Here is a 13336-nt window from a genome sequence, read left to right as displayed (position 1 = left end):
AGATTGCTCACCAGCCCCTGGCCCTGGAGGCCACAACCTCCTTGCTGTCCTCCTCCACTCCCCCAGGTCCTGACCCGTCCCTCGGTCTCAGAATCCAGCCTATGAACGGTACGAGCAATCCTGTCCTCACTGTTCCCTGATCGCCCACAGTGAAGACGAAGTTCGGAGGCACGAGGCCCAAGGAAGATGTGGACTATCCTGCCCTCCGTGGAAGCAAGCAGAAGGAATCCCTGCCAGAGGCAGCAAGGGAAACCAGCTCCCGCATCCTCGACAAGGCAGCCGCCCGACAAGCCTTCGGGGCTCACATAGCACTTTCCTCCTGAGATCAAAGCCAATCCTCACGTAGCTCAAATACGGCACCTAAGTCCTGTAAGTTAGATCCCGTGATGACAAATTCCAAGGCCAGTACGCGGTCAGCTCCTGCCTGGAAGAAGCAGGGCACTGACGGAGGCGTGGGGACCTGTACGGACAAGGTGGGTAGGATGCCAGGGTGGTCTCTGCAAGCGTGCTCGGTACAAAGTTGTATTTGAAGCTCTTTTAAGACCAGTTTCACAAAATCACATCTGTCCTGACTCCAGAGGCATCCCTTCCCACCCCAAACACCAGGAAAATGAGGCAGGAAGGGGAGGGTGGAATTGGGTGCATCTTATTCCTTGGTGAGTTCAAGTCCTTATCCAACAACGTCCAGCCAAGCCAGCCAAGCCCAACTCATAGCAGGGGATACGCGGGAAACCCACATGTTTCCTTCCAGCCCAACTGCATCCCCCTCCCCCCTTCCCAACAAGCAATGATCCAACAGCATGAGCGATCCCTTATGGCTCCCTAGGTTTTAAACCTGCCCCTTGCCCCTCACTAGGGAAGGCGCGTCAAGCCCATGAGAGTGGAGCCTGAGAGGTAGGGAGGAGGCGGAGGAGAACCTGGGCCACAGCCACTTGTGTCTGCTGCTGCTGCTGCTGGAGGAGCTGCTGGAGGAGCTGCATCTGGTGGTGGGTGGACAGCGGCGTCCCTGGGCCCAAGCCTGGGGTCTTCGAGGAGCAAGAGGGAAGGAGCATCCTGGGCGAGGCTGCCAGCATGGGCTCCTGGGGGTGGGGTGAAACCTGGAGGAGAAGACAAGACGGATATGAGCCCGGGCCGTGGCCACTCTCTGACACATGGCATGAGCACGGCTGCAGTGAAGTGCTGTGTCCCTAGTGGACATGTGGACAGGATTTTAGGCTGGGGCCGCCAGGCAGGAAACCCTGCTGGGACCCTCAGTAGCTGACCCAGCGTGATGGAGGCAGATGGCGGGCACCCTCCTCTCATGGTGCGTCCAGTGATACCACACCTGGACTTCAAGGGGCCGATCTCCAGGGAACCTAGCCACCCACCACCCTGTTACGAGACCAGGAAGGGGGCAGCGTCCACCTTCACTCTGCTGGGTCCCTGGGGCTCCCTCCTCCTGGGCTGCCCATGGGGCCACAGGGCTGTGTGAGGAGGGCCACTCCAGCCGGCCCTGCCTTGCAGGGACAGCCACCAGTCTGGACAGACCCTCTCTCCAGGCTGAATACGGTTTCTGTGCTGGCCCCCTTGGTCTCCCTCCTGACAGGTGGGAACTGTCACTAAGACGGCTATGTGACCCATAATTCAAGTGCAGGGAGAGACGTCTTATGTCTGGGAGTTCTGCTGCTGACCCTTCTTCAGACATGCGGGAGGGAGAACCCACTGACAGACGGTTTGTGGCGGACACATGTCACCAAGACGTCAGGCAGGTGACTGGGGACTGCATTGCCCTCCTGACTAGAGACGGGCTTCTCCTGATGAGCCACCCGTCGACCTGCACCAGCAAAGGCCAACGCCCAACAGGAAGGCAAGGCGCCTGGGGTGCGGGGAGTTGAGGGGAGGCCCACTTCTTAGCCTTCTCCTCCTGGGTTTTCCGCTGTGCATTCAGGTTGGAATGTGCTCTCAAGTTCCCAGGGTCCCGGTCTGGATTCTGTCAGGAACTCCCTGGGAGCCTGGTCATCTCAGCCGTAAGACGTGAGGTTGGAGTTGATGATGCCCGAGTTTCTAACCCTCAAGGGGCCAACTGCTGGCCTCAACCACGCCAGAATGTGGGACCACCCCAGCAATGGCTGGCTGCAGGTGGGGGGTGAACTCTGCCCCAGCTGCCGGGCCCGGGGATCCGTCGTGGTGCGTGAGGATTAGCTTTGCAGGGGCCTCAGGTGGGGATGAGGAGCCACGGGAGCTCCGCCAGGGAGCACCAAGGGGGGCCTGGCGGACGATGCACGTCAACACACGGGGCCCCTCGCGGAGGAGAGGAGACCTGCTCTGGCGCCGCCCCGTGCCCCTCACTCTGAAGCTGACCCCGCACGGGCAAGGATGCGACTCTGACAGTGGCTGAGGCCGCAGCCCGTGTTGCTCCGGGAGGCCGTGTACATGCAGACCGTGTGATGGGTCACCTCCCGCCTACCTTGGGGTCCAGGTGGGAGCCTCCTTCCTTCCCGACGGCGTCAAGGTCGGTCACACCTCGGCTGAATTCCAGGATGTCATTCCCCGGGAGCGGGACCTCCACTGCATCGATGTCCGTCTCCTCCGCGGTGGCCGTGGAAGCCCTCTCCGCTCCAGGGAGCTGGCGGCCTGTGGGACGACAGAGGAGAGGGAAGGGAAGGGATGGGAAGGGAAGGGCGCTGCCAAGAACAAGGTCCTCTTCCCTTCCTAGCACTTCACGTTCGGGTACATCAGGCCTAGAGAGCACCACAGGCTTCCTGACCTCTCCACCCACCCTTCATTCCTAGTCCAGCAAGGTGTTCCCGTTTAATATCTTTTCAGAGTCCAGAAACAAACTTTTCAGAGTCCAGAGTCCCTGAGGCTGGACGTGACTGCTTTGCCAGGTTGGCATGAGGTTGACATTGACGGGGTGTGGGGGCTCGAGAAGGGAGGAGGGTGACTGTCACCGCAACCTCCTCTGAGCTCACAAGTGGAATCCACCCAGGGAAAGAGCCCTGAACTGGGAGTCCAGAGACATGGGGGCTCCCTGGCCATGCCCCTGGCGGGCTGTCAGACCAGGGTAAGTGGCCCCACTCCCGGGGCCCCAGCTCCGACGGCAAAATCAGAGGCCAAGTTAGATGGACAAGGACAGAAGGACACAAGGTACATGACAGAAGAAAGAGGGCGAGGAGACCTGAGGCCCTGAGACGGGAGCAGCCCCCCACCCCTCCGAGCCGAGCCAGACTGTGACCTTGTTGCCAAGCGCAGAAGTCAGGAAAGGGGACTGCAGGAGGCAGCAGTGGAGGGACAGAGGGGGTGGCTGGGTTTCAAGCCTTCTCCAGTCTGTCCACACTCCACTTTTCACCTCCCCATTGAAGACAGCGGCTGTGCTCAGCATATGTGAAAAAGTCCTGCGATTTCTTATTTTCCTTCATTCCCTGTTCCTTTCTATTTCTTGATTCTATAAAAACCTGGCCATTCCTTGGCATTTCCTGGGAAGTATTTTTCTTTCTCTACATTTGGAATTCAGCTCATTGCTACTGTACTCAAATAAGATTTGTTAAAAGATTTCAGAGACCAAGCACCACATGCGAAATGGAAGAGGTTAAGGCCAGCAGGAAATACAGAGAACCACCTCCCTCCCCGAGGAGCCAGACCTCGGTCATCTGAGGGCCTGCCTTCCAGAACAAATAGGTTTGTTTTTTTTTAAGTATTTATTTATTTAAGTAATCTCTATACCCAATGTGGGGTTGGAACACCACCCTAGGATTAAAAGTTACGTGCTCTACCAACTGAGCCAGCCAGGTGCCCCTAGAACAAATAGTTCTCGCAGGTTTTCCTATGCAAACCCACATGAGTCATCTGGGGAAGCAAGCCTGCTGTTCAGAAAACCAACAGGCTGCTTGGTTTTCCTCCTGGCTGCTCTGGGACCCGGGACCCGGCCCCGGACCGTGGCCTGGCGGTGTGGCTCTGCTCCTCTGTGAGCCAACGGGCAGGACCACAGAGCAGGCTGTTTCCCACCACACCCCTGTGCCCAGAAGTGGCCTTCCTGGTGATTGGGAAGGCTAGCCTGTGAGACAGCCGGCCGACGGAGACCTCATGGCTCTTTTTCAGCAGGTGGATGGACTGGAACGTAAGCATTGGTTCTCTGTGCCAGTGTGGAGATCAACAGGGAGAAATCCCTGTGTTTTGAGCAGGAACGATTTCCCCCAGTCCCCAGGAGAGACTCAGTCCCGCAGCACCGTGCATCTATTTGTCGGTGTACTTAGCACCTGGGATTGAGCGTGCCTGGCCTGCTATTCCAACCCCCACCCTCAACCCCCCTCAGTCTTGAGGTCAGGGCTTGGTCTCATTCCTGTTTCCCAGGGATCTGGCATGGAGAAAGTATTTGATAAACACTAACAAAGGAAATAGTGTCATGACAGGTCAGCAAAACAGGGGAGTGGGCTACACAAAGAGGCTGCCTCCCCCCGGTCCCCTGTTCCTGGAGTCCCTAATACCAAGGACACAAAGCGTTTGGAGATGCCCAGGCCAGAAGCCTGGAAGGATCAGAAACTCTCTCGGGTTCTTGCTCTGCTTCTGAGGGATGCATAGACTTCTCAGCTGTTCTGTCTGTGCTAGTGGAGTTCCCAAACCACGGCTGAGGAAGGGGAGTCAAAGGCCAGGGGACCTGCTTTCTGAGGGACTTCTTGCCACCCCGTGGGCTCTCTGATGATCACCTCTGAAGTCCTTAGCTTGGACGATGGCTAATGGGTGGAGGTCAGGATGATAACAGACCTGTTAGAACCAGGAGGGGAAAGCTGGGGTAGACAGAACATACTGGATGCTGTGCCAGTTAGCATATGGGATAAGACAAGATCTAGACGATGGACCCACAGCTAATGGTCTTCCTCAGGTCCTGACAGACAAGGAGGGAGATCTCCTATTTGCAACTTTCCTGGCATCAAGAAGCTTAAAGGACAAGAGGGGGCGCCTGGGTGGCACACGGTTAAGCGTCTGCCTTCGGCTCAGGGCGTGATCCCGGCGTTCTGGGATCAAGTCCCACATCAGGCTCCTCCGCTAGGAGCCTGCTTCTTCCTCTTCCACTCCCCCTGCTTGTGTTCCCTCTCTCGCTGGCTGTCTCTATCTCTGTCAAATAAATAAATAAAATCTTTAAAAAAAAAAAAAGAAGCTTAAAGGACAAGAAACGATATGAAAAACCTTCTAGCAAAACCAGGAAACTTAGGAGACTGGGCACTCTGGATTCCCACCTGTAAAAGGGAGAAGACCGAACTTGGGTGGGGGGAGGAGGGTAGTGCTACTTTTTGAACTGCTTAAACTGTTTCTACCTGATGTAATGAATTGTAACTAGAAACCACAGAACATATGCTGATTTCATTCACTCAAGTAAGTATTTGTTAAGCACCTGATTAGGACAGAAATCCGCTGGGCTTAATAAGTAAGCAAAAGTTGGTTTTCAAGGCTTCCCCAGCCTGATGGAGGAAACAGACCACGGGTGCAGCAGGAGGCTGTGTGCCCTGAGACGGAGCTATCCCCCGCGGGGCGGGGGGTGGGGGGGGCGGTGGAGCAGCTTGTGCAGGGGGGAAAACACCTGGAGAAGGAGTACCAGCTAAGGCAGGGGAGGAAGCGGGCCTGGGGAAGGAGGGCTGGGAAGGCGTTCTAGATGGGGGCAAAGGTATAGAGGTATTCACTGCAAACTGCTCTGTATAGAGAGACCCAACCAGGAAGAGCTGGGATTTTATCTTGAAAGACAGAAAGCAGGTGAGTCATACCAAAGGGTTTTCATCCTTTCAAATTTCACCCTAGAGATGATGTGGAGGATTGCTCTAGAAGGGACAAGATAGAAAGCAATACTCCAGGTGAGAAACAGGAGGGCTTATGCTAAGGGGTTCGCAGTAGCACAGGAGAACAGATATGAAAGGTTTTCAGGGGGCAGAAATCACAGGACAGGGTAATAGACTAACTGTGGTGGGGGAGAGAGAGCGCCGTGGGAATAGGGAGGGAGGGAGGAGAGAGGAATATGCGTAAAATGAGTTTTGAAATTTCTGATTTACGTGAGCTGGTAGGGACCGATGCCCTTTGGGGAAATTTCAGGAGGAGCAGGGTTGTAGGTAAGACAGAGTTTTAAACCTGCTGGAATCACAAGGTCTCTAACAGCCAAGTGGAGATACCCATCAGCTGTTGGAGAGTTCAGGAAAAAGGTCTGGTCTGGAAATAAACATCAGTAGAGACCATGGGAAGTCAGAAAAGAGCTCCAGGGACTGAGCCCAGGAAAAACACTGGAAAGCAAGTAGCAGATTAAAAAAAAAAAAAAAAGGAAAAGAAAGGTCCATGCATGCATGTGGGGTGGTGCCCCAGAAGCTGGGTTGGGGTGGGGGCGGGGTGAGCGCTTCATTCCCCGTGGTAAACTGGGCACAGGAAGGCTGGTTTGGTTTGCTAGCTAGGGGCCCTCAGTGACCGTGATCAGTGGTCTCAGGAAGGGCTGGCAGGCCAGTAGACACAACACGGCTGGAGGCTGAAGGGATAACAGCCAGGGTGGGGGGACCAGGAAGAAGCTATAAGAGCGCAGATAAATCTGGCAAGAAGCTGAACGATGAGGGAAGGAGATAAGGCTGGGGGAGATGCAGGGGCAAGGAAGGCTGGAGTCCGTTGTGTTTTGACGATGAGAAAGGCTTGGCCTTATCTGTCGGAAGTGGGGAAGAAGTCAGCATTAGCAGAAGACTCAGGTGACCTACTCCGGAGAGACCGCACTGGTGGCCTGGCGCTCAGGAAGAAGCAGGTGAAGGGTAATCCTGGCCGGGGTGGGGCGGGGAGGACACCGGCCACAGGGCGGAAGCTGGGGACAAGCAGCAGGACCGGCAGAACCGGGTGGCTTTGGGAGCATAAGGGACGAACGTGTGGAAGGCTGGTTTCCCGGGGACAGGCAGCATCAGGGGCTCAACGGAGAGGTGCTGCTGGGTCAACGCAGAACTTGTTACAGGTCGAGGACAGGGTAATAAAATGGTTTCAAAAAAAGAATAAGAGCTTATCAGCTCAGTCACCAAGTGCTGGACAGGGCCACTTTCTGACCTCAAAACTGCAGCAGTAACAGCTTAAATTTAAATGTACTTACTACCTTCCAGGCACTAATTTAAGGGTTTTTTTTTTTTTTTAAGATTTTATTTATTTGAGAGAGTGAGAGGCAGAGTGGGGTGAAGGGCAGAGGGAGAAGCAGACTCCCCACCGAGCAGGGAGCCCAATGCAGGGCTCAATCCCGGGACTCCAGGACCATGACCCGAGCCGAAGGCAGATGCCCGACCGACCGAGCCACCCAGGTGCCCCCTAATTTAAGGGTTTTACCTGTACAAATTATTTAACCTCAGAACTGCCCTCAGAGGCAGACACTGACAGGTAAACTGAGACACAGAGCTGGGAAGGCAGGTGCTGGGGCTCCAGGCCTGGTGCTCTGAACCACGGTGCTACCACCCTGCCCGCCCCACCCCCCAAGGCTGCTTCTACCCTCACAGTCCTCACTGCTTCATTTACACGCTCTCACATGACCTGGTTTATCTGTCACAGGTTCGTACCCCCCAACCCCAACTCTGAAAGCCAGCTCCTCGCCATCGGGGACCTGTCTGTCCTGTTCACAGTTTACCCAGAATCGAGCCTGGCACATCGGGGGAACGAGATGGGACATGTGGTGAATGAAGAAGGACGCTACAACCAAGGAGAAACAGGATCGGGCAGCGGTGGCTGGGGCTGGAGCAGGTAAGACGAGAGAGCACACAGGACCGGTCAGCCGCATGCTCGCTGTTCTGAGTGAGTAGGAGGTCCAGGTTCAAAATAACTATTCCCCCAACCACCGCTCACGGCCGAGATGGCCAGAGTTTTCTCTTCCCCAGGTTGGACGTCTGCCGTGGGAGGAGGATGCCTCCAAGGGAACGGGATCTCTCCCAGGAAACCCTCTCCAGGAGTCAAAGAAACCACACAAGGCAGAGCCAGGCAGGGGGAGCAGGAGCAGAGGCCCCACCTGGCTCAGAGCCCCAGGGGCTGGCCTGAGGCCGCTGCTGCCAAAAGATACAAAAGACAAATCTCCCTGAGGGTAGGGAACGGTGGACAGAATGAGGGAGGAAAGAAAGGCAGGCACGGAGGGAGCGGGATTGGCAGCACACAAGGTGAATGCCATCCTAAAAGCATTGCTGAAACCCAGAAGGCAAAGGGCCGACAGGACATCAAAGACAGCACAGCCCGTGCACAGTCCAAGTCCTCGGAGTAAACAGGTCTCCGCTGTGCCGCCCCGGGCCTGCTGTCACGTCACGTGGGGCGGCTCCGGGGGAAAGACAAACACTGCATTAAATGAAAAGTTCTAACATGGACACAAGAGGCTCGTAACAAAACAGAACACACACACACACAACCAACCAACCAAGCAACAGTTCTACTCTAGTGCTTCCGGGTGACCCATTACAGATGAAAATCTCACTGCAGTCAATGAATGCTTCTGGGAGAGGCACTTATGGGCAGAAGAGATGTGTTCCTGGTGGTTCACAGCCCATAAGCAAGCAGGAGGGGCCATAAAGAGGAAGGGACTATGGGGCCGGGCAGTAAGCAGCTTTCCTTGAGGAAGAAAGGTTTCCCATCCCAGACCTGCGGCCTTCCAAACGCTAGTACTCTAAGGAGCCTTACCTTCATAGTAAACGCTGCAATCAGAAGGCACCCCAATTCGTCACTGAACGCAGACCTGCCCTAAGACCATGGGACTCGAGAGAGCCTCTGTCTCCTTCCCGCACTGCGTGGATGGGGTAGGTCGTGCATTTCAGACTCTGAGCCACAGAATAGCTACATGTAATATGTATTCGGAATACCGTACAGTTGGCCCTTGAGCATATGGGGATTAGGGGCACCGACCACCCCATGCGGTTGAAAATCCACGTGTAACTTCTGACGCCCCCAAAATAGCCTACTGTCGATCGCTGTATCAGTAACAGTGAATCAACACATATTTTGTACATTATAGGTAATATATCATATTCTCAGAGTAAGAAAGCTGGAGGAAAAGGAAATGTTATTAACGATGACGGTGGTTGGGGCAGGCAGCCGGGGGAATCGCGGAAGTGGGGCCTGGGGACGAGACCGGCAGGCTGAGCAGAGCGCTGGTGACGGTGGTGGTGACAGTGGCTGTGGGTCGAGACCAACGTGGCTGTGCTCCTCCAGCTGTGGCGGACGGTCAGCATTGAAATAACGGGCCCGGCAGCCACGTCACCTCTCCCCTTATTACCTTTTCGGTGACAGTTTTCTCAAATAGCAATACACACGGGACCTCAGCTACTTGGCTGCTTCTGCATACCCCTCTCCCCAAGATGTAACGTAAATGACATTCTACTTGTAGAAACATCCGGTCTAGAATAGTTTCTTCAAAGTTTAAGATGTCAAAGACCCGAGAGTATATCCTTAAGGAGGTCCGGCACGGATCGGATATGCTCTCTATACAACCTACCGGCCTCCCTGCAGCACGGGGCACATGACAGGGCTGCTCCCCTCCTACAGCCCTGCAGAGTCATGGAAATTCTGTCAGGGAAATACACATAGACATACTGATTTTAAGGAGGTGGCTCACGTGATTGTGGAGGTGTGACAAGTCCAAAATCTGTAGGGTGGGCTTGAGACCCAGGGAAGAGTTGCAATCCAAGTCCAAAGGCAATCCGCTGGCAGAATTCCCCCTTTGTTCTATTAAGGCCTTCAACTGATTGGTTGAGGCCCACCTACACGATGGAGGGTGTAGTTCTGCTTTACTCAAAGCCTCCTGATTTAAATGTTGGTCTCTGGGCACCTGGGTGGCTCAGTCACTGAAGCGTCTGTCTTTGGCTCTGGTCATGATCTCTGGGTCCTGCAACCGAGCCCCGCATCGGGCGCTCTGCTCAGCAGGGGGTCTGCTTCTCCCTCTGCCTCTGTTCCTCCCCCTGCTTGCACTCACTCTCTCTCAAATTAATAAAATCTTTAAAAAAATAAATGTTAATCTCATCTGAAAAATACCTTCCCAGCAATATCTAGAACAATATCACGTGTTGTATGTGTCTGGGTCTGTGTCCGAGCTCTCTATTCTGACCCATCCGGGGACACATCCACGCGTCGGTACAGTTTTAGCTGGTGTAGCTTTATGTTTTCGTGTCTGCAAAGCCACTCATCTGTCATCACTCATCTTTTCCAGAAATTTTTCTATTCTTGCTTTTTTATTTCTCCATATTTCTGTTACAATAATAAGAGCTAACATGTCGCTGGTGTTTACTACGTACCAGGTGTTTCACATGTACCTGGTCATCTGTGGTCACAATAATCCTATAAGGGGGACACGACTTTATTCCTGTTTTCGTCCAAGGAGGACACTAAGGCTCAGAGAGGTTATTAACTTGCCCCAGATCACACAGCCGGGGACTGGTGCTGCCAGAATGAAAACTAGCCGTCTGTGCTCTCAAGCCCTTTGCAACGTGAGATTTACTTTGTTGTTTTCTGACTTCCTGAGCTGGATGCTTCACTAACTTGATTTTCATGATTGATTATCTGTTAACATAAACAGTCGAACCTTTGGATTTTTCTCTGTTCACTGCCTTATCTGTATTCCCCAGGTTCTGAATATAATAGCTTTCCATTGTGCCCCTTTCACCGTCAGAAATTTGTATTTGTTCTGTTAAACGGAGAGATGAACAGGAGAATTCGTATTTTTATAAAAGATGTTCAGGTTTCCTGACTCTCGATGACATTTCAAAATGAGAGGTATTGGAAAAATGTCCACATAGAGGGTTTACAGGACTACAGAATTTAGAAAACAGGAAAGAAGCTATTAAGGTCATTATAAATTTTATCTTCTAATTTGTTTTATGGAGCTGCTTTTGTACTGAGGTTTTCTTGGGGTCGGATTTGGTACCAGCAGCCGCTTAAATGCTTCCTTGTTCGATAAACATCTTTTAATTTCCTATTAGGAAAGCCATATACGGTCCCTAAAGAAAATCTGGAATCCAGAGAGAAAAAGAAACACTAAAGTGTTTTTTAAGTGGACTGACTGCCTGGGGCTTGGTGGAGGGAGGCGCGGCCCCATGCTGGGCGCACCCCCCCACCTGTCCATCCATGCCCACGGCATCCACTTGCCAGGTGCCTACCTGGGTCCCCCGAGCTGCTGCTGTTCCTCTCGCTCTCTCCATCCTCCTGCCCGTCTGCATTCTGCTGCGTGTGTTGGAGGCTCAGCTTGTGGCAGACCTCGAAGGCCTGCCCGACCGTCCGCACGATTCGCATAGCTTGGCTCTGGGAGGGAGAAAGGAAAAGAAAAGAGCAAGTGAAGGACGTGGGGACCCTTTGCAAGGAAACAAGAAGGGCCAGGGACAGGAGAGGATGTGCCGGGGCCACGTGGACAGAGACCCATGAAGCCAGCAAAGGAAAGAGGTGGACATAGTTAATGTGACTCTGATGTCCACACGCTCACGAAGAAGAGTGCGAAGACAGTTTTCTTCTTGAAATGGCCCAAAAATAGACACCACGGTTCTGTAACAATAAGTCAACTGGAAGGACAGAGAGCAAATACCCCGATTCTGGACTTAACCCAATTCCTCCTCCCAGGTTTAACAAAAGTGGTCGAGATCCTTCCGACTCCTCTGCCAGCCACAATCAGATGTTCAAGGGGTTCACCACACGAAGAGCAACTCAGCCGTCACTTCTTCCCTGCTGGAAACGGTGAATCTCCAGCAGACCAGGGGTGGTGGGGAGATAGGACGGGGAAGCCACCATCTAAGCAGCAGAGCCAGCGAAGCCCAGAATCCAAGTCCCCTGGAACACCACTGGCAGCAAGCTTAACTAAGGAGAGCCTTGCCAGTCTTGCTCTAAAGACATTGCTCACTTGGGTCTGTTCTGTGGCTAATTCTCTTTTCTATTTTTCCTCCTTTCTTTATTGGGGTGGAGGTGGGGGACTGAGGAGCTATTTAACTGCTTCTTTTAACAGCTCAAGAACAGAGCTTGAGTCTAGCTCTCCTTAACTTGGAGAGGAGACAGGACAAAGAAGCCTCGTCCCCCACAGTCTTAAGGGACCCACACAGGCTGTGAGGAAGGACTACAACCACGGTTCCCAGCACCTGGCCTCCAAAGTGGACAGCTGACCAACTGTATCATCAGTCAGCTTTCACTTTCCTCCAAAGACTGAGTCCAGTGCAGCTACAGGCTGGGTGAGCTCAGCTCACTGCTCCTTGTCCCCGGGGTCCCCACACATTCCACCACCACCGACAGCAGTTTATTTAACCGTGGCTGTCCCTCTTCACCTGTGTCTGAGATCAGTCACCTTTTGGATGATCTGACTCTGGGTCAGCTGTCCCTAGCTAGCCAAGCTCCACATTGACTAGAGTGTCTGGTGCTGTAAAATTGGATTAGAGTCCTAGGTTTGCACGTTCGCTGCTAAATGGCTTCAATTTATGCTTTACTCCTCTTTAATGGAGGTCGTATTTCCATTCATAGTAAAAGGACACAGTGGCACGTTCCATGAAGAGCCCTCTGAACTCGAACCCGGAATCAAGCCGCCCTGCTACCTGCTTTACAGGAGGACTAGACACAGCTAAGGAACTGGCCTCCCTTCTCACCACTCTCGGAGTTGGAAGACGCTGGATGGCTCCCAATTCTCAGAAATGGCTGTGTGTGTTCAGGTGCCCTCTGACCTTCCAGGCTTGCCTCCCCTCACCAGTGGGAAGTCTACTTTTAGTAGATTCCCACATAAGGACCCCTGTTGGGGGAAATTACTTGAAGGCAGCTCGGAGGGCCAACCTGCACCAGGCAGGGCCTGACCCTCCCTCCCCTCATGCCATCTGCTCTCTGCACAGCCGTGCTGGTTCCTGCCTGCTGGGCCTGCCCCGCCCAGGGACTGGGCCTTCTGGCCTTCCAAGCAGGGAAAACTGGTTCTGCCTGCCACCTTGGAAGGGAGGACTCATACGTGCTAAGACTTAATAGTTCATATGCCATGTCTAAGTCCACGAGGGAGGGCTCTCATTACAAGCAGTTTTCAAAAGAACCCTTCCCACAGGTCCCCGTGGGTCACAAGGAGCTGCTCACATCTCAGGACCACAAACAGGCCTTTGGAAATCAAAGTGGAGATGTAAAGATGCGGAGGCGGCCGGGCACAGAGCAGAACACACAAGTGGCACGCTGGGAAAGCGGCTTCTCCAGTTCCAGAATCAGACCATTCTCCGGAATTTACTAGATTTTTTACAAAGTGTCAGTCTACTGAATTACTTCTGGACAAATCCAGTTTAGCCTCACAAAAGCCCCCTGAAAGAACGTGGCCACATGGATCAAATCTTCCTGTCCAAAAGCCACTTTCCATCAGCAGCCCCCAAGCATTTGGGGGCTTAGAGCTGTCAAGGTT

At 53.5% G+C, this 13336-nt stretch overlaps 1 protein-coding gene across 5 annotated transcripts in view; it reads right to left on the bottom strand.

Annotated features, from left to right (window-relative positions):
- C2H1orf226 (chromosome 2 C1orf226 homolog) overlaps nt 1-13336 on the bottom strand; it is a 267134-nt gene that overhangs the window by 24127 nt on the left and 229671 nt on the right. For all 5 annotated transcript variants that reach the window (XM_045809709.2, XM_045809706.2, XM_045809708.2 and 2 more), the window contains 3 exons: nt 11097-11238; nt 2447-2613; nt 918-1097 (listed from right to left, as the gene is read on the bottom strand). In XM_045809709.2, the coding sequence (XP_045665665.2) occupies nt 918-1097; nt 2447-2613; nt 11097-11238 (489 nt within the window). The remainder of the gene's footprint in view (nt 1-917; nt 1098-2446; nt 2614-11096; nt 11239-13336) is intronic.

Source organism: Ursus americanus, chromosome 2 (assembly GCF_024610735.1).
Source record: "Ursus americanus isolate L20-20 chromosome 2, mUrsAme1.1.p, whole genome shotgun sequence".
Classification (NCBI taxonomy): Eukaryota; Metazoa; Chordata; class Mammalia; order Carnivora; family Ursidae; genus Ursus; species Ursus americanus.
The sequence above is the reverse complement of the archived record's forward strand: the minus strand, read 5'-3'. Positions and strand labels throughout refer to the sequence as shown.